Source organism: Megalops cyprinoides, chromosome 15 (genome assembly GCF_013368585.1).
Source record: "Megalops cyprinoides isolate fMegCyp1 chromosome 15, fMegCyp1.pri, whole genome shotgun sequence".
Lineage (NCBI taxonomy): Eukaryota > Metazoa > Chordata > Actinopteri > Elopiformes > Megalopidae > Megalops > Megalops cyprinoides.
Window position 1 is genome coordinate 22,487,444 of NC_050597.1, and position 21,641 is coordinate 22,509,084.

Genomic DNA, 21,641 nt, shown 5'->3' on the forward strand with positions numbered 1-21,641 from the left:
CAAAATCAATGCGGTCGATCGCACAGGCAAACATCCCCCCGGAGGAGGAGTAACAAACATCTCGATGTTCCATCAGTTCAGTCAAGGACGGTCTCTCCGCTCGCGTGTGCTGTTTGAATTAAGCCGTTTACAGATGAAGCCTCTGATGTGTTCAAGTAAACCGTGTCCCGTGTCCTGTTGATTTGTTGGTGCTGACATCATGGCCATATAGAAGACTTGGTTGCAGATCAGAGATAATTTTTCCCGGATAATCTGAGTTTACGGACACGGCAGCTGACGGTCGCTCCATTTTGGCCTTGAATCAACTCTGACATGTCTGTAGGCCTGATATGCGCAGCGGCCGGGCTTGTCGTTGTCAAAGCCTGGGGCAGCACTTTGTGTCTGTCAATATGTTTTTCCATAAACCAAAGACCCTGCATAAGCCTGCAGCCCTGCAATTCTCAAGTTGTGGTCACCAGTGGTCAACATCCAAGCCCGCTGCCTTGTTGGACACCACACACACGCACACACACACACACACACCAAGACATACATATTTACAAATACCGCCATGCAGACACAGAAACGCCGTCCCCAAACAAATGTATACAAACAGGATGCAAGCATTACCACACACTCTGTGTGTACACATACATATAAACTCATCGAAACACAGCACCCAGGCATACGCAGACACACTTACACACACTAAAACAGCCACACAAGACATACACACACCACCCCCTAATGACTATATACACGTGCAAGCACTCACTTCAACTGCTGTAGTTCAGCTAAACACACAAATACTGCATTGGTGGCATGTATATACATATACATCCACAGCCACTGACACGCAGCATGCAGACAAATGCAGGCTCACATATATACACACGAGAGGAAAGACGTGCAAAGCAGCACTGTCACTGTGGCATCTCACTCACACACAGCCACAGTGACACCCACACTGCCACACACCAATACTCAAAAACAGTTTTCTCTCCGTGTTGGCAACTCCAGATTGAGTTACTGGGAGTCAAAACCTTACAGACAACATGAACATATAAGGGTGTATACAAATAAACACACACACACACACACACACACACACCTGCACAAGTGCACACATGCACTGCGGAGAGGGGGGAGAGAGAGGAGAGGCTGTCACGTGTCAGATTCTTCCCCATTTCCAGAATTTCACTCTGAAGTGCTGACAAAGACACATCAAATACCTGCGCCGATTCATTTTGACATCATAGTATTTAATAGGATTCAAAACAAACAATACACATTCACATCATTTTGAATACAGTACATTTGGCACACAGTAAAATGCTTACGATGAGATAACACTAATGGATGGCAAAGAAATTCAAAACACACCCATAAGGAAACGTACTGTACATACAAAGCTTCACAATACAGAAACTAAAATCAAATACTATATGTATATTATATATATTATGTATATATAATACATACAGTACTATAATACACATGACACATAGCTATATGTATTATACTACTATATGCACAAATGTATCATACTCAGCCAGACACATTTTTGCACTTAATTTAAGAGGTAATTCTTCAGCTGTTTATATATTTACTCAGTTTTACGCCTTGATGACTCCACAACAGACCAAAATGTGTTTCCTATATATAGCCATTTTTTTCCTTTTACAAACTTTCAAAAGTAAAAACAGGAGCAGACAGACAAAGATTGGATTTGGCATGGAGCAGGGCAGCTGACAGGAAGGACGGAGAGCGAGCGACCCAGCGGAGGAAGGCTGAGGAGGAAAGGTTGGGGGGGGGGGGGGGAGTTCGATATCACACAGAGAAAAAAACAAAATCAAACAAAAACACGAGACGCAACACCGAGAGACACAGACGAACCCGAGAAATCATGAGCCGAGAGAGGGGGAAACAGAGCCCTAACGGGGCGACAGGAAGGACCGGTGGAGTGACAGGCAGGTGAGATGGAAATTCGATGGCAGGTAATGTCCAACGCAACTCGGGGGTGCATGACGGTTCACGACTTTTTGGGGCGAACGGTTTACGGCAGCACTATCGGGACACCACTTTCAAATCCGTTGGATTCTAGGGTTAGATGTGTCTATTCCTTTTATTTTGCTTCTTTAAAATGTCCTTGTGTATGTGCATCTACTGTATGTATACTTTGGGGAGAATTCATAAAGGAACCAGCCAGACAAATGTGGTGGAAACTGATTGGTGCAACTCTTAGATGTAGGGATATAAAGAGGGGCGGGGGGCTACTCTCAGGGACTCTGACCAACATGTTGATCCTGGGGATAGTGAACTTCTCATTATTTTCTCATTATTTCACCAGCAGGACATGGCACCTTCAGCCGAGTACATGCATTCCTTTGGCCACATCTGTGAAATATGTCCCAAGGTCGTGGTGAACTGCTATCGCTGTAAAACGCACAGATCCACAGGGAACATCTTTTAAGATACAAAAAGACCCCTCCATAACCACATGCACCTGCTTACAGTAGTAATATTTTGGGTAATACTTTGGGTATCATAATTATTAAATGAAACTACCATTCATATACTCTCTAGTGGTCTACTCTAAAGTAGTAGTAGTGGTAGTGCTCTACTCTAAAGTAGCATTTACATTTGGAATAAACGGTTAAAAAAAAAAGGTTTTCAAGGAGACTGACACGTTGGCAAGCCAGCCAACCACCATTACTGTTCCTAATTGCAGTACTATTAATATTACTGGCAGTAATCTGGCTGTAATAACAGTTGTGTTCCCATGAAAGCCGTGATGTGATGCAGCGCTGCACAGACAGCCGTGCTTTTCAGGGTCAGCGAGGTGGTGGGCCTTTGGCGGAGGACTCGGGGGTCCACCATGAACAGGAGACTGCACATTCGCAGTTTCCTTTCCACTTAAAGCATACAGCCAGCCAGCCTCGCACCCCTTCACTTCCACAGGGCTTCCCTCTGTCTCTCTTTCCTCCTGCATGCGGGCCAGGAATTAGCCCACCTTATGCATGCGAAAGCACTGACGGAAGGACCGCATTCATGCCCACTATTCACTCTGCTCTTTGGCGCGCTACTGAGATACATAGAGTTGAGTGAATGGATTAGGCAACAGCAGCAGAATTTCATAAAAAATTTTACAATCAATTTGCTGTACTTTTTTTCTTTTTTTTTTTGGAGATAAAATCTGCGAGGGGTGTATTTCGTGTCTTTATGTGTTCTTGATCCCACTGGTTGATGATTTGTGCCTCTACAGGGTGACTGATACATGAATGGTTGGGACTAAGTCTGGGGAAGGTCCAGGCCTGCAGGCCCCGACAGACCAGGGGGTGGGAGTGTGTGCGCGGAGGCCACACTAATGAACCACCAGGCCGAGAGGAACCAGTCGAGCATCAGAAACAAACAGGCAAAAGCCATGCATTAAAAAAACCCTGGAGAGGAAAAAAACAACACAAAACAAAACAAAAACAAAATCAAACAAATACACACACAGAGTATTGCACATGGACATTGTATCTTTTTTCATAGACTAGTATTACACAATAATATAATATGCCTGACCATGCAACGGTTGATACCTCTATTTTCAAAGAACTTCACAGGCTTTTCAGCAAAGATTATATACAAAGTCTCGTCTGTACAGAGGGCAAGACCCTGGTTTTAGGTGCTGGCTTCGCCACCCACGATAGTGAGTCTTGTTGCATAGCGGGAAACCTTTTTGAGGATTTCAAAAGCTAAGCAACAAGACAATCCAGTAAAATCATTAAAAATTGAACAGACACAATAAAATAAAATGGTTTCAAGTGGGCTCTTCTACACAGGAGCACAAACTCACATTCATGCTACCTCATGCACAGCACAACACACATGCACGCACGCATGCACGCACAAACATTCATGCATACACACACATGCATACACAAATATATATGCATGCATGCGTGCGCACACACACACACACACACACACACACATACACACATACAGACATTCTCTCTCTGGCACACACATACACACAAACCATACAAGGAATATTTAGAAATAAACTACATTAACACTATGAGCATATCTACAGTAGGTAACCGTTTTGTTTTTAACATCGTTACATTGTTCACAAAAGTTACCCCGACACACAAAAAGGCATTTTTACTCTACTGTACATTAACTGTTGTCAGTGTTGCAAAATTTTGATCTTCAGAAAAAATTTTCTCTTGAAATTTCAAATTCAAATGGTCACAAGGATGTTTTTTTAGGATACAGTGAGCCAATATATTTTATATTTTAGTACAATCACCGGCACTGGCAATTTGGTTACTGTAGTGAGGAACTGGGTCTGTGGCTGCAGGGAACTCTTATGGAGAACATTTCTTCACTTCCTTTGAGGATGATGCACTTTGCATGTCAAGTCATGACAGGACTTGCACGACAAAAATGGTGGCTGGTCGTACACATTTGATACGTTTTGAGCTACAGAAAAGTGACGTCACGGAAGTCCTGGGTTACAGCAAGAGAGAGCTTTCTGTTTGTGTTGCACCCTTCTCTTTCATTTTCACTTTGGTCAGCGGTTTCCTTTATGATGTCTTTGCAGCAAAAGATATTTTTATATAATATATTACATATATATTTTATATTATTATTATTATATGTAATATATATTATAAAACACTTTACTGTCCTACTGTAACAGTTTCATGTGTTTCTGGGAACCACAGTTATTAGTCAGTGAGAACTGTGTACTTTACTGGTTTTACTGAGACTTTGGTTCTCACTGCAGCTGAGCAAAGCTCACCACAAAGGACACTCTCTGCCCTCTCTGATTGGACGGCAATTGCCTGCTACAGTGGACCTGAGCCAATAGTAGTTCAAAAGGACGTTGATCCCTTCTCGCTAATCTAAATGCTGCTGAATGTTCTGGACGCCTCTTTCTCTAATCATTTTCAGTCCTAAAGAAACATCCACCATGACAAGCCAGCGTGGTGTAAGACACAGGCCCACACACTATGAAATTGTACAGGATTCTTACAGTAGTCGAATGCAAAGTTTTTGTAATGGACCCTTTTCCTTCTTTTACAAAGTCCAACCTTAAATCTGCATCCAGTATTACAGCGGATGGGCCACGAACAGCAGGCTGCTAGCATAGAGGTGGCCTATGGTTAGTGGCCGTTACTGGACCTAGGGTAGAAGGGACTTCCTCTACAGCCACTCCTCTGTGACATGTGTTCTGCATAACAGTCAGACACAAGTCAGAGATACTGAGACAGAGAGAATGAGCAGAGTGATGGTAAAACACTTCTGTCTTTTTCTGTTCCTTTACACAACAATAATACACATATTTAGAAAAAAGAAGACTGGACACAGGAGAGGAATGGAGGACAATGATGTAGGAGAGAGGAGAGAGGTGAGAACTGTAGTCATGGCGATGAGTCAGAAAGTGGGTTCTGGAGTTGGCTCTGGAGGGAGGCAGTTTTGACTCTAGGGCTTGGGTCAGAGGAATTGGATGCAAGGGTGTGTGTGTGTATGAGTGTGTGTGAGGGGGTGGGCAGGAGGAAGGGAATGGAAAAGGAGATAGTGGTTTAGGACAGCGTCTCCTCCCCAAAGTAGGAGAAGCCCCTGAACTCTTCTTGGTTGATCTGTTTGATGATGGCATCTTCCACTGGTGTTAGCACTGGTTCTTCTCGTGTGAAGTCCTGGTCGAAGTTGTTGACATCCCTTTTGGTTTTCTGAGGAGGACAGGAGAAAGATAGACAGGGAGGGAGAGAGGAAGAAAGGGTAGAACAGTCAGAACCAAACCACAGGCTGTTTATGAGGAAGACTAAACTTCCTTCCTAATCTGGGCAAGGAGTTCCTCTCTATTCAAACAGATTCACTAAAGGATTCCAGTGACATAACTTTCTGTTCAACAATAGAGTATAGAGCCTGTCATTTTGGTGTTGTGCAATTTCGCTGAGAGTGCAGTATCAGGGGCCTGCCTTGCCTAACCTCCACTGTATGCAGGTAATTTTCACGTTCTTAAAATCGTTACAGTGCTCGTCAATGCTCTTGCCCTGTGCAGAATCAGAAAACGATTCCAGCCCACCCTCAGAAGTATTCCACCATCAGCCATGGGCCATGAAGGCTGAACATCTCAGATACACAAACCAAAATGTTGACAGATGGATGTGCGTCAGACAAACATGACACATAACTTGGCCAGGGCCACCAGACTACCACCATAACCCAGATGAAATTTGTGCAGTCGTGCGCATTCAGTTCTTGTTGTTTTATGGCTGAAACTTTTCAAAGAAAAACAAAAAAACTGCAAATTCCTCTGCAAGATGGCCCCTCCCACTGAAGGCTCTGTTTGAGTTGTGTGGTGAGGAGTTGCCAAGGTTACAAGGGTGACACAGGGGTGAAGAGTGCAACTGTGGTCTCATCACAGCACAGATGCTTCACTTCCACCTCTCTCTGACCACAACGCAGGTGGGGGTGGCACATGAAGTACCACACAAACACACACACACACACACACACACACACACACACACACACACACCTCTCCTCACCACATGGTGCCATAAAGTGGAAGACAAATTTGTCCGTTGAAGAGGTTTCACTTTCTGGAGCCGGCCTGCAGACTATACCACATGAACCTCGAAGAACAGCCATGTCTAGCAGGGTAATTTTGACAGGTTGTCTGACAAGGCTATATCTGATTCAGCGTGATGGTCATCCCAGATAACGCTGCTTTGACCTTACCAACACCCTGAGAGGACTACTTAACAGGGATGTGACGAATGGACAAAGACTGCATATAATCCGGTGACAGGAAGTGTATGTTCTAATGCGTGCATACTTAGGCACACACACGTATGCCCGTATGTGCATATGAATGCATGTGCACGCTCGCTCATGTGAGTGCAGTATGTTTACATGTGTGTGTGCGTGCGTGCGTGAGTGTGTACGTCTCTGGATGGGACACTCACGATGCGGGGTTTAAACGGGGGCTTGATCTTCCTCTGCTCCAGCATGACCCAGTCGATCTCCTTGAAGAAGGGGTGGGCTTTGATGGCCTCCTCCCCGCCCTGCGCCACAACGCAGCCCAGACGCTTGTTGGGGCTCTTCGTCATGAACTGTGGGGCAGAGGAGAGATGAGTGAGACAGATAAGCGGTTAAGGAGAGTAAAGAGGGTGGAAGAGGAGAGCTGGCGGGCCGTCTGACCCTCCGGCAAGCGCCTCGTCATTCTGAGACACTCGTCACTCTCTGCTGTAGGACACTCAGGGCCCTGTTCAAACAGCGACAGCACAGCTCTCAGACACAGACGTGAATCCCAGGCGCTGCTAACATCGGTCACGTACAAATAGAACATCTTATTTTCACAGCACAGTCGCACGTGGCGTGGAGTGCACACCTGCCAAGTCGGACATCTGCAATGTTACCTTTAAAAGAGACTTTGACCCAGCGCCAGTGAACATCATTATTTACACATTTCATGGCACATTTCATGGCACAGTCATAGAATATGAGTTCACCCACCTATTGTGTTATAGTGTAATGTGTGGAAAGATTAATAATTTAAATTAACTGCAAACCAATCAAAATACAAAGGTTAGCAAAACTGAAACATACAAAGGTACAGCTTTTAAAAATGAACTGTATATTTATGTTCGATAATGGAAAATAAAATAGTAGAAAGCAAGTAAAAAAGTTCATAGGCAATAAACCCAGTGTCCTCTCACCCCTGCCCCTCTCCCTGATAAACCCTGTTAATAATATTTATCTCTATTTTGGCAAATTATTTCACCCATTTAACTGAGAAAACATTGAACAAACTGAATTCAACATGGGGTCATAACATGCTGTGAGGACCCACAGCCAGCAACTTAATAACATTAAAATGGAAATGACAATAAATAGGGTTTATTAGTTTATTTTAGTTTTAGTTTACTTTATTTTTATTACTGTATTTGCATTTTTTGCATTTCTCTCACTTAAGTTTCTTTTAAGGCAGCCTAAGCAGGAGTTTCTGGACAAGTACTGACTCCGTAATGTCTTCAGTAGCTTTCATGCCCATTGCTCTGTAGTGCGCTTCATACGCACGAATCAAAAATTCATCCTGCATTCAAATCTCTTTGAAAGTTTGTACATTAGCATAACATCATATACAATTCCAGATAATTGACGACAAAAACCCGTGGACTCATTTTCTAAATATGGCAAATAAAGGATGTCAACAGAAAAACGCCTCTGATCTGAGTGCATTACTCATACTTCTGAACACAAACAAGTTCAATGTTATCATTTAGGGTTTACCGGATGGCAATAAAACCTATTAACTTATTTTTTCCCCATCTAATACTTTGTCTTCAGTTTGTTTTTGTGAATTTATTAGATGCTGTTTTGTTCACAACAAAATTGTGGTGTTAACTTTAGAGGCATGTCCATAAGAACCATTACTTCTACCTTGCACCATGTATGTATATTAAATATTAAACAGTATCTACATGTTCCCCTAGCCATAACTATTTGACTCATAATCACCCCCTGTCAGGTTCCTGTGTTCTGGTATTACCCCCCCAGACTACCCCTGCATTTGTGTTGCAACCACCTTTCTGTGCCAGATTATTTAAACCCTACTGCAGCCCCCACAAAAAAACAACACTGCCTCAACCCCTTGTCTGTCCTACTGAATGCCGCTGGATCTTCATGCAAACTCTCCATCTTTGATTGTGGTGCAACAGTCCCCTCTCATATGATCTACATATTTGTTGTCCCACCCTCCAAATATGATTGACCACTCATACACGATTACCTCCAGTCACATGACCTCTACTGGTCATCATGCTCAGCCTTGTGATCTTGCCCTGGTCATGTGATCTGGAGTCTGCACTCCATTGTACAGCACTCTCAGGGGTGCCTTTGACTAGGCTCACACTGACTTACCAGTATATATATATATATATTTTCATTCCTAGAATATAGGTGAATTTGGACAGCCAAAAAAGGGTGGGGATCTCACAGATTCTTGCCTGGACTATGATAAAGGTTCTGTGTAGACTTCACCTTTCTTAACCACAAGGATCCACAAGGCAAGTCATGTGATCAATATGTGAACAAGATGGATTGCGCTGGGACATAGAGCAGTCCAAGACAAACACGGCTGCTTTCCCACAAGGCTTTACAGAAAGGCAGAGGATAGCCAAAGTAAACTCAGCAGATGTTATGGAAAAAGCCAATACAGCCGAGAGATGTGCACACACAGCCACACACACACATACAGACACAGACACAGACACAGACACAGACACACACACACACACACACACACACACACACACACACACACAAATGTAAGAAAAGAGGGGGCACGTGCAATCCCAGTTCCTATGTGGAGCTTCCTGTGGTTGGGAGGGAATGGAGTGAGGAGGGACATGCAGTACGTCAGGTCACCCCCCGAATCTCGTCCCCGGGATTATGCAATCCAAAAAAAAACACCAGTGAACACAAACAACTTGTTCTTTTCCCACAAGAAGTGTAATTTCTCCCAGGCCTGCTCCCTCGCTGCGAAGCCAGAGTGGCACTGTGAACTCGCCCTGAACTCCCCCAGCGGACCACACTTAGCTAATCAGATGCAGATTAATCAGAGAGAGAGTAAGAGAAAGCACAGGGAAGGAAAGAGTGGAGGAAATGAGCGAGGAGGGGAGGACGACAGGGACGAGGAAGAGGAGGTGGAGGAAGAGGGAGAGGGAAGTGGGGGGCGGGACAGAGGAGTGGGTGTCAGGATTGATGGGCACAGAGAGGGAGGGCGACAGGGGCGGCCAAAAAGGACACGAGGGACCGAGTGAAGGGAGGAACGTGAGGGGAGCAGAAAAGAGACAAAGGGATGGGGGAGGAAAGGGACAATTAACGAGCGCCACTGACCGCTTTGAGGATGCCGACCGCCTCCTTGCTGAGCCACACGGGGTACAGCACATCGTCGTGCAGGATGGATTCAAACAGGTCGTCCTCGTTGTCCGCCTCGAAGGGCGGCTGCCCCGCCATCATCTCATACATCAGGACCCCCAGGGCCCACCAGTCCACCGAGGGGCCGTACTCCAGCTCTTGCAGGATCTGAGAGAGGAGCGAGAGGCGCGGGGTCTGAGAGGTAACGCTCTGACTGAAAAACAAATAGTGCTTGACATGGAGGCCCATTGCTGCACATCCCTTCAGCTACATCACCAACAGAAACACATGGGAACGGGTATATAATCCATTCCACTGCCAATTCATCAATCTATCCATGTGTTAATTGCTAGGGCCCATATTGATGAACCATGACAGCAATTTTATAATTAGCAGAATTATAGACTGCAGACAAACACATAGCAATAGTCTATAGAGCTGAAACCTAGTTCTGCATAGAGGAGGCCATTGATCACAAAATTAAGTGATTCAAGTTCAGGATGAAAGAAAGCAAGTGGATTTCATGGGGCGAATAAGGGCCACTCTGCAGGGCTGCTGTGTTTTCAGGATGGTCCTGAGGGGCTGGGAAAGGTTTGGGTGTGGCGTACCTCCGGGGCGATGTAGTCGGGGGTCCCGCAGAAGGTGGTGGTTGTCACCCCGTTCAGGATGCCCTCCTTGCACATGCCGAAGTCAGCCAGCTTGCAGTGGCCCTCGGCATCCAGCAGGATGTTGTCCAACTTCAGGTCCCTGGAGAGAGAGGGGGGGGGGGCGAAACAGAGTGATGAATGTCAGGGTCTGCTAGGAGCAGGAAGGGTCAGCCAGATCGAGGGAAGAAGAAAATAACCCACAAAAACAGGAGGCCGTGGCGCCCGGCAGTTTGAGGGTGCATGGGGGAACACGATGATCGTCGCACCGCGCCACAGTGATAGTCTTCTCCACCCTGCTGAGTCACGTGGGCCCCCCCCCCCCCTCGGAAGATGCTCGCGAGACCGTGAAGAGAGAGCGCCGGAGCCGAGAGTTTGTGCTGGAGCCGCGCGCCTCGCGTGCGAGACGGAGCTGCATTTTACGGTTAACAGTGCCACTGGGCAGATCTGACGTTTCGTAATTTAAGTCTCCTCTGTGTTCCAGCTCTGGTGTACCAGGGCCTGCCTCTCACGGGGTGGAGCTGAGTACAACCTGAACCTCGCGTGTTTAGTTCCACCAAATTCCAGCTCAGCCCAGAGCAGCTGTAAATCCATCACCAGGGCGTGTGCCACAGAGAGCAAATCAGTACACCAAAAAAAATAAAAATCCCATAAATCAATCAACTGAATCGTTGAGTTTGTGACTCCAGCTTGTCAATCAGCACAGAAGCAAGACACGCTCCATACTTTACACTCCATGTAGTCATTATTTCCTATGGGGGCCACAGAACAGAAATGACACTGGGGCTATGGGGACACATGAGCCCTGCCCTTAACTCAGGCGGGACCTGAAACACGGATTGGAATCGCCTCACAGGTGCCTTGAGCTGGCCACACGTCCCACTGAAAACTGCCAGTTAACCATTTCACCTGACATGAGCTTTGAGCCCTGACCTGATCTGTGGGGTTAATACTGTAAGACACACACACACACATGCACGTGCACGCATTGCACCTGTGTAATGGATCACAGTGGGGGTGACTAAGCTCTGCCTACTGGTGAACTGACAGGGACACCCTGACTCTGTGTGGCTCTGACAGTGCTTAGTGCTGCCTGCCACTCCAGAGAAAGAGATGCTGAGGCTCTCCCTATCTGCAGACCACCCATGCTGCCTCTCTCATCCCATCCACCCCCCCTCCCTGTCGCAGCACAGTACCACTGCTGCCCAAGGCCCTGCTCAGCCATAACAGCCCTCTTATCACAGCCCGGGACGGCAGACGCCACTCCAGATGACCAGGGGGGATTGGGAGCTGGCCGACGCTCCCCTCTGCTCTCTGTAGGAAGGACGCTTTATCTGTGCGATCTGTGCATTCTGCTCTGAGGGAACATAGCACACACACACACCCCCCCCCCCCCCCCCCCCTCATACACACACACACACACAGACACACACACACACACTCTCTCTCTCTCTCTCTTTCTCTTTCTCCCCCCCCCTCTCTCATACACACACACACATACACACACACACACACACACACACACACACAGTATCAGTCAAACATTTGGACACACCTGATTAAGATAATGGGAAACATGCACTCAAGGACATTTTGATCTAAAGACTTATGCTTAAATGCTTGGAATTTAAGCATAAGTGAAGTGAAGTTGCTGCCAATGTATGAATTTCTTTCCAAAAATAAATTTTAATTAAGAAAAAAATTTTTTGGTTATTTTGAAGAATCTAAAATATAAGATAGCTTAGAGTTTTATAACACGTATGTTTTTGGGGCACTGCATAATTCCATTTGTGTTATTTCATTGTCTTTATGTCTTTACTATTATTCAAAAATGTGGAAAATAGTAAGAAATAAAGAAAGAAAAGTGTTGACTTATAATGTACACATATCTTAACATACAAACACGCACATACAAACACACATCTCCACGGACACAAGTGTACGCCTACAGAGAGAAAACACAAAAATGTTAACAGTAGGTTAAAGGTAAAAATTACCCTTCAGCAAGACTGGACTGAACAGAGCAAAGATGAAACTAAACTCTGTCGGTCAGTAATTATCGACAGATCTGTAACACAATACCCACCATTAAGAAGACAATGAGACAGCTACCCACCACCTGCGCAGACTAGGAGAATACTACCACAGCTGAACTTTTGAATCTAAATTACTGTTAGAGCACACACTAAAGCATGTAAGCAACTGTATGGAGCAGTGGTCAGGGCAGCAGTGTGGAGAATGTCCTGGAGGGACACTGCCATTTAAATTGGAACAAGGTACATCATGAAAACTGAAAAAGCAAGCATACAGAATATAAGGTGTAAGCCACGTAAATCACCCAGGTAAGGTGTTAGCAGAAAAATAACTAAAAGTAATATAATATATTTATAAATAAATAAAAGTATATTAAAAATAAATGCAATCACATATAAAAAATGACTGCAATCCCCAGCTACAGCGCATCTAAACAATTACTCTCTATAGGCTGAAAACAATTCTACAAAATCCCAATGTAGTGTATACACCCATTTCTACACCAATAGGAATCCTAGCCACACATTCAGTATTGCGTTCTCGAGGTCACAGAGGGGGCAGAAACATGACAAGATGGATTTTTATGACGCAGATTAGAGGTTACAGCAGGAATCTGAATCTTGCATTTCGAGGCATCGACAGGAAGCGATACGTTACTGATGGAGGCCGAGGGCACTTCCCAAAACATCCAGCTCTCATCTCTCACCCAATGGAGAGAGCAGGAATTTCTCCTCGCAGTAACATGTGTGCGACTCCAGCACTGTGGGGCGGGATGGCTTGAACCATGACACAGTCATGGAATTTGCCCACGTGCTGACTCCAAACCGTGAGAGACGACTCCGTGCTTCTGTCACTCTCACCAAACAAATGAAAACCATCCCTTCTAGACTCACAGAGACAGATTTCATTCTCAACCACATGACTGCCCCCCCCCCAAAATAAAAAAATTACACATTCTCCCTGACATCCTCTTCGGTAACCATATTGTATATGTCATTTTTGCTTGGGGGTCTTGAGTCCAGCAAGACTGTCAGGAGTCAGGAATTGGCCATTTGGAAAGAATTCCTGCTCCAAGTGTAGAAATGCACTTTCTAGTGGGTTTGGGAACTGGTACACAAAGGAAGCATGGCTCCACCGCAATTAGCCTGGACACCCCTGAGGACACAGTTGGCACAAGCAAGTTTGGTCCCCTCGCTGGGTTACTTGGCAACTCAATTGTGCACCGTCAATTTCAAAGGTCACCACATCATGCCCCAAGAACTACAAACTGCGCAAGATAACCCTAACAGGACAGCGCCAGGAAGTTATGACTGGCAGCACGGTAAGCGGTAATAATGATTTGGTTTTGGTTAAAGCTAAAACAGGAAAAAACATGTCAAGCTACTTGTGTCCTCCCCCCCCCCTTTTTCCTTATTCAAGCACAGATTAAACAAGAACAAAACAAGAACTGAATCATCTAGCCATTGCCCATCGCACTTCCGCGGTCAACGGGGTGAAGGCTGTTAACTGGCAGGGAAGCGCCGTGTCGCCTCGCCAGCTTCTGCCAAAAGAGCCGCCCGTATACCTGGGGAGCCGCCTGCCCGCCTGACACCACCACGACCTCTGCAGTGCCACACTGAGATCAGATGACAGACACACACACACACACACACACATTTACAAATGCACTCATGCACACATATTCACATGCATATACTTACCAACAGTACACATTCGCAGACATACACATACTCATCACACACAAACCAACAAAGCATACACAAAACAAACACACACAGACACAGACACAAACACACAGAAAGCATGAGAATATCAAGAGAACAGACACAAAGACACACTAGCGCACAAGGCTAACATCATAATCAACTGGCTACTGGAAACCAAAGAAAAAGAAGAGCAAGAAGGAGCCTTCAGAACTAGGCACATGGGTTCTGAAGCTGTGTGTATGTCTGAAGAGGAGTGTGTGTGTGTTTGTGTATGTGTTGGGGGGGGGGGGTGAGGGGGGGCAGAGAGGAGAAAAGATAGATAAGAGCTCAGCGATGAAAGATGGCAGGGGGAGGTATGAAACCAGGCAGGTCAGGGTTTGATGGTTGATTGCTGAAAATATGTCAACATCACTTCACAAATGTCATTCAGTCTAAGGTGTTTTTGTGAAACAACTGCCCCGGCGAGGGAGGCTGGAGGAGGCGGGGGGTGCGCATTTATGTAACTGTTCTGTTTCGCAGAGGCCAGAGAAGGAGGCTGCAAGCTGCACGTTTCAGTGCATTCAAAAAGACTTTAATGCTACGTTTGGTTGGTGCCATGGTGGTGTTTCCATCCCATAATGCACTGCTCTGGGCAATGTCCACTGCTGTCCTCCCGTTTTCCACACTGCTCACTGTCATAGGAAAACCCTCCATGATGCACTGCTTGAATCCCTCAGCAATGAACCTTTTCCTCTCCCAGTTTCAGGCAGGAGGTTTGCTAGATGACACAATAAGGAAGACCTTCAGTGAATTTACCCTATGGCAAGGAGACATCTGCGGCTTTGCCTGCTGCATGTTTGTCTTTGAGAACATATGAAGCCCTATGCCAAACTGCAGCTCAGGAAATTTTGAGAGTTCTGTACAAGTTTGATTTCATGAGAGGGAACATTGATATCTTCACTGTGAAACTACAATGACAAACTGATGTACAGGCAGTTTGATTACCTTGGCTGTGAGCTGTGGTCCACAGCATCGGTGCAGTTTTCTTTACACGTGTGTTAGCACACACACGTTCGCCCAGCATACTTTGCTGGAGACGTGACACCCTGCTCCTGTGTTTCTCAGTGCCCGTGTTCCACCCACAATGCAGTTTGCAAACTGCTCATGATGTTCCATTCCTCTCCCATCTGTACATCTCCCTCTATCTCTCCTCTCTCTCTTTTTCTGAACATCTTCCTCTCACATCTTTGTCTCATCTCTCTTGCTCTCTCTCTGTTTTACTCTCTCTTTTTAAAGTTCCCTGTTTTTCCCCCTCTCTGCGTCTCCATATATCTCACTTCTCTTTTCCTCGCTTCTCCCCTCCTCCTTTCCTGGACAAGTCTCTTGCTTCACAGAGATTATATTCAATGTCATGTACTTCCTTTTATTTGTTGATTTGGATTATGTGATATTTGGAAGTTCTGATCTCTCAGCAGTACAGGCATGTGAACGGGTCTCTCTCTTTCTCTCTCTCCCTCTCTCTCTCTCTCTCTCTCTCTCTCTCTCTCCCTCTCTCCCTCTCTGGTATCCAGTTGTACAGAGGACAAATTATGCCTTATTCCACAAATGCTCAGGAGGGCCCATTTAAACAATTAATTTAAAGAGCATGTGCAACTGTATAAAGGCTCTTGAAGCACCAAAACAATAATGGAGAAACACAACACATCAATATGACCAAACCAACAGTCCAGTTACGCACCAAACTAAGAGAATGAACTACATGCCCTTTTCCTCAAGAGAAAGTGGAAGTTATCAAAAGCACAAGGTTATCTAAATGAGTATGCATGCCCTTCTTCTGTTCTTCCCAACAGGTCTCGAACCTCACAGAAGCAACATCACATTCTCAGGATGCTGATTTGAAAGACACCTAGGGATTATCAGTGAGAAAACAAAAACCAGGAAAATTGTTCCAATAAAATTATTTTTACCCAAATATCTCTTTTGAGAAAAATAATTAAAAGAAATTTAAAAGAAGTGGTTAATTTAACAGGAAGACTGAACAGGAAATGGGCCATCATTGGACAAATGCAAACCTAACAACAGCCATTTACAGCCGTGTTTCCCAACCCTGCTCCTGGAGGCACACTGTCCTGCATATCTTCTATGTATCCTTCCTGCTTGACTAAATCAGGTGTGCTCAGCTAATCAAAAGTGCCACTGATGAGTTCAGTCAGGTAGGTAGAGCAGGGATAGATAGAAGATATGCAGGACGGTGTGCCTTCAGGAGCAGGGTTGGGAAACGCTGATTTACAGGGCTGACACAACATGTGAATGGCTGACGTCTATAGAAGGGAACATGCTTCATTTTTCAATATGTGTATAAAAAAACATCTGACTTGCAGCACATCTATAAACAACCTCTGCTGTCAGGACATTTAATGAGGACTTTGGCAAGCATATGAAAATGCATTAAAGCGCGCGCACACACACGCACACACACGCACACACACGCGCACACATACGCGCACACACACGCGCACACACGCGCACACACACACACACACACACACACACACACACACACACACACACACACACACACACACACAGAGAGAGAGAAAAGGCCACAGTAATCAGACCCAATTGAAAGCATTTCCTGTGTTTCATGTTAATCTTGAGTGATTTTTTTCCATTACGTACTCAGCACTCTGTTCTCTGGCTTCCTGGCCTGCCCCCCATTGCCCCCCATCCCCCAATAACCCCGCCCCCCTCCCCTAGACAGCTGCACCCCCCCACCCCACCCCCTATGTACAGACAGTTCTTTCTCACTCGCTGAAAACATGCACCTGGCAATCTCTGTGTCTCACCTGCACAACACACTGACCACTGACAAGCTGGACACTTCGACAGCTCAGCCTCCTCTAGAGCCAGATGCAGACCCACGATCAACAACCAGAAGAGGAGGGCTTATGTTCGAGAGTATAATGTTCCAAACTAATGCCTATTATGATAACATTACACTTGTGTACTTTTTATACGCAAGTTTTATTACATAATTAACCCCCGAAAAATGGCTTTAAGTTACAGCTGAACTGATCTCCGATCTCTGATCTCTTTGTTAAAACTAAATTGATTCTGTGTAAACTAAACCTCATGTTATAATTAAAATAATTTAACGTGCACAAAGGAAATGCTATCACAATAAACACGATTGCAGAATCCTGAAACTGGCAGGCTTTGGAATAAAAAAATAAATAACAAATTTGGGACAATTATATACACAGCTGTCACTTCTCATGCTCCCCTTTCTCTTTCTCAGAACAAGCATACAGCCCACAAGGCGATAAGAACATGGATCGCTTTCCTAAAACCCGTTCTAGGCTGGGCCCTCAAAAAACATACCGGGAGGCTCCTGAGTGGCTCAGCCGGTTTACACTGCTCTTCCTGCTTCAGTCCAACAGCTCTGACCCTGGTCTGAGACTGAACTGCATCATTCGCGGACAGTGACACAGAGTTTGCAGCAGCGGAACGCAATTAGCATCCTTCCGCTGGGTGAGGGTGGGGCTCTGCAACAGTGGTACCCTTGAGAGGCTCTTAAGGTGTCTGCGAGTTAGCGGACTTCTACCCATCCTGCACTTTGCTTTACTGTGGCGCACTGTGGGACCCGTAGCGTGACAAATCGCTGTTGGCTGCATGCGAGTGTGTTGGAGGCCTGCTTTTGTCTCAGTGCAGCACCACAGGGCATGAGTGTAGCTGGTGTGCAAAGAGGGCCGCCTACTTTAGTACAACTGGAGATTCCAAACTGGGTGAAAAGATGTATAAAAAAAAAAAATCAGTGAAAAATAAACTGTATCTGGTTGGAAGTACCAGGCAATTAACACACCACAATTACTATTTTTTGAACAACGTAGCGCTTTATTTCTGCTCTGAGATCACTTCATTTCAACATACTTGCTACTTTGTTCTGTTTCTGTGAAAATAGTACAGCTCTCTAGGGGAGGTTCAGGTAATTGCAGCTTAATACTTCCACGTTTTTTTTAACCACATTACTACCCCTTTATCCTTGGCTGTGAAAGAGAGTGCAACCCAAAGTACTGCAGAAAACCACGTTTTGTAATACACACACTTACATACATACAGTTAATGCACACAGTTTTCAAAATGTTTCCAGCCTTATTGCAGCAGACCAGAGCACTACTTTGTATGCTGCTCTTCTGAGGCAGGTAAATACAATCTCCTTGTGTGCTCTACTGGGTGATCACCTAGACCGCTCATTCAGTATTCAGACAAAATGTGCTCAAGATTGGGCTTTACACACACACACACACACACACAGACAGACAAGTCGACCTGGCTTGAGCCACAGTATCTGTCAGATTTAAAACTCAATCTGTGTCGTGGCAACCAAATTAATGGGTTCAGCTCCTTCGAGATGACTGCCACCAGCCCTAGCTTTCAGAGACCGCTTGAGAAACGAGAAAGCGAGACAGGGGGGAACAGACGAGACAGAGAGACAGATAGACACAGAGCCTAAGAACAAGAGACAGCAAGAAAAGACAGAGAGAAGGAGTGAGGGAAAATGATGTGAGTGAGAAGCAGAGAGGGCCAGAGACAGAAACTCCGAGAAAGAGACCAAGGAGAAAGATAGGGAGGGAGGGAGAGAGAGGAGAGAGAGAGAGACAGAGAGAGAGAGGGTGAGTCTGTTCTCAGATAAAAATAAGAACGCGGCCTGGCATGAATAGGCCATCAGGTACATTCTGACAAAGCAGGGGTGAAACGAGGTAATCAAAACATCATTTCCTCTTTTTTTCCATGCTCTTGTCTCCCTGTGCCCTGTTCCAAAGATGTTAACTTGTAGGCATGGCTAGACTTCAGCGAGAGTCATGGTCCTGCCGTTTCGTTAACAAATGTGAGTGTGTGAGCTGAGAGGTGGAGGTCTTGGATGAGTAACATATGACTTATGGGGCAGGTGTTGGGGCCACGGGGCGAGGCAGTACTGCAGGACAGGACTGAGTGCTCCCCTTTCCCCCAGATGTCCCGTTCTGAATACACAGAACATCTGAAGTGTCTGCGCTGGCATATGGGCCAGCTCAGATCTACAGTGTGACGAGCCGAGACACGCTAGACCAGATCAAACTGCTACTTTCTTTACAAAAACGCTTTCTTTTTTTTTAAGGTAGGTGGTAGTGGTGAGACTACACAGAGTGTTCTAGAAGTTGTTTTTGAAGTTGGTATGTAAGATCTCAGGTCACAGAAAGGTCGACTGAGCACTATCAGGGCAAACATGCTAAGATAGGTTGCCGTGCTTGCATGGGGTAAAATTCATATGCAGTCGAAGGCATCCCTGCTAACCTTGTCTCAGAGATTAAAACAATTAGCCTAATACAAAATAGCTGGCAAATATTACAGTGATCTTTGCATCATACAGTTAAGTTTTCAGTCCGAATTGAACATTTTGAGGCATGTATTGCATTGATGTAAAATACAAAAACACATTCCTGTGCCAAGTGGAATGGAAATGAATGACATAAAATCCACTGATCTCACATATACTCTACCGGGGCTTTGCTGAATCCAGGAACTGAATCCTCCTCTATGCAAGAAATGTACCGGATCACAAGATTAACACTAATATACTGTCGAGTCATGTTTCATAACTGTAATCAATTCCATATCACTGTGGGCAATGCGTCTGTGCCAGCCAGCAGCTGAAAGTCTTCAGACTGAGATTGCGGCTGTAAAAGAGAATGACTACTGTACTGATCTTATCTGTCGGAGCACCGTGAGGTGCGTCAGAGTGGAAACACAGCGGGTGGAAAGACAGGAGGTATGCCCATGCTGAAAGTACAGCACGGTGTTGGTGTCAGTGAAGCATCAGCCCATGGTCTCGTCATGCAGAACCCCTCCGCCTGAAGGCCCCTGATAGGGTCTTTAAAGCTGAGAGAAGGAGAGGGAGAGAGAGATAGAGAGGGAGAGGGAGAGAAGGAAAGAAGAAGAACGGGAAAGACAAAGCAAGAGAGAAACAGAGAGAAACAGAGTGGAGACAAGCCAAACCTCCGCTGCCTTCTGTACCCCTCCCTCCTCTTTCTAGCCATCATCTTCTGGGGTCCTGAAAATCCACCACCTCAAATGAGGAGCAATGAATCGTTCATCTGAGGCTTCCCTACATCTTTTTCCTCTATATTTATCTTTTCCATTTTCCTCCAATTTGAAACTGCCAGGTGTAATAATTAGGAAAAGGAAAACTACAAGATGGGTCTCTATTTCCACCCTACTATGTTCATTGATAAGGCAGTTTCAGTGTGTGTGCAGACGTGTACACTCTGTGGACTACTGGCAGCGCTCTCTGATTCAGAACCGCCCGCTCCAATACAAGGAGACTTCCACACAGAGCGGGCTCCGGTCCTGGCGCCGGGCCTCACGTCCGACCCAGTTTCCTCCCTGTCCCGCTGTCTCTACCGGAGTCCACGCTCAGCGTGAACTCAGAGAGGGGATGTCGGCTCACGTAGCTCGCCCCCCCCCTCCACCCCCGGCGTCCTTTAGACTCCCCAGCCTCCGCGATCCCTGATTGTTTCAGCGCTTTTCCACATTTTTTTCCCGCTTCCACAAAGGTTCTAGGTGGAGACAGAGCAACAAACAAACACAGACAGCCCCAGCGCACAGGGGAAAGGCGAGGTTTGAGCAGCGAGCCCAGCGGCACGACTAAACGGGCGGCAGCTTCCCAGAATGCACTGCTCCCCGCGGTGGGCGGCACGGCGCCCAAGGAGCCACGTTCCCACAGCCCGCGAGCTCAGCCAGGAGCCGCCACCAGGGTCGCTCTTCCCCTTCTCAACGGACGGGCGCCCGAATCAAAAAGGGAGCTCTGGGAAGGGCAGCCTGATGAACTATTATGTTCTTTTCATATTACACACAATTCACCTTGTTGACAGCGTTTCCTGCCCAGCACGGTGTACTGGTAATCACATCCCAGTGAGTGTGGGACCAGTAGGTGACATCATGAAAGTGAAACGGCCAAACAAAAGGCCCAGGAACTGGGGGGAGGGGGCACTTCTTAGAACGGACAATGGGTGCGGCCCCACCGTTCTCCATCTGAAGGCACTCTTCACAGCACAGTGACACAGCAAGATGGGGGGGGGGTTAACTGGAGACTTATTTATTCATTGGATTGCCACTACTGGGATGTGATTCATTGTATAAACGCAATACATGATTGAAATCCCAGATGCTGTAGCCAAAACAACAGACACAATTACTTCCAGCAAACACCGAATTACACTGAATTATTCACTTTTTCCAGCTAACTATATTTCAATGGAAAGAGAGAGACAGCATAAACACATGCTACATATTACATTACATGACATTATTTAATTGATCAGCAGACACACTTTAT

General features: G+C 45.9%; 1 protein-coding gene across 1 annotated transcript in view; it reads right to left on the bottom strand.

Annotated features, from left to right (window-relative positions):
• Positions 1 to 3,990: 3,990 nt before the first annotated feature.
• LOC118789805 (protein kinase C epsilon type) overlaps positions 3,991 to 21,641 on the bottom strand; it is a 105,888-nt gene continuing 88,237 nt past the window's right edge. Inside the window, exons 12-15 of the mRNA XM_036546449.1 lie at positions 10,515 to 10,653; positions 9,886 to 10,074; positions 6,951 to 7,097; positions 3,991 to 5,708 (exon numbers count right to left, since the gene is read on the bottom strand). Coding sequence (XP_036402342.1) covers positions 5,562 to 5,708; positions 6,951 to 7,097; positions 9,886 to 10,074; positions 10,515 to 10,653 — 622 coding nt within the window. The 3' untranslated portion in view covers positions 3,991 to 5,561. The remainder of the gene's footprint in view (positions 5,709 to 6,950; positions 7,098 to 9,885; positions 10,075 to 10,514; positions 10,654 to 21,641) is intronic.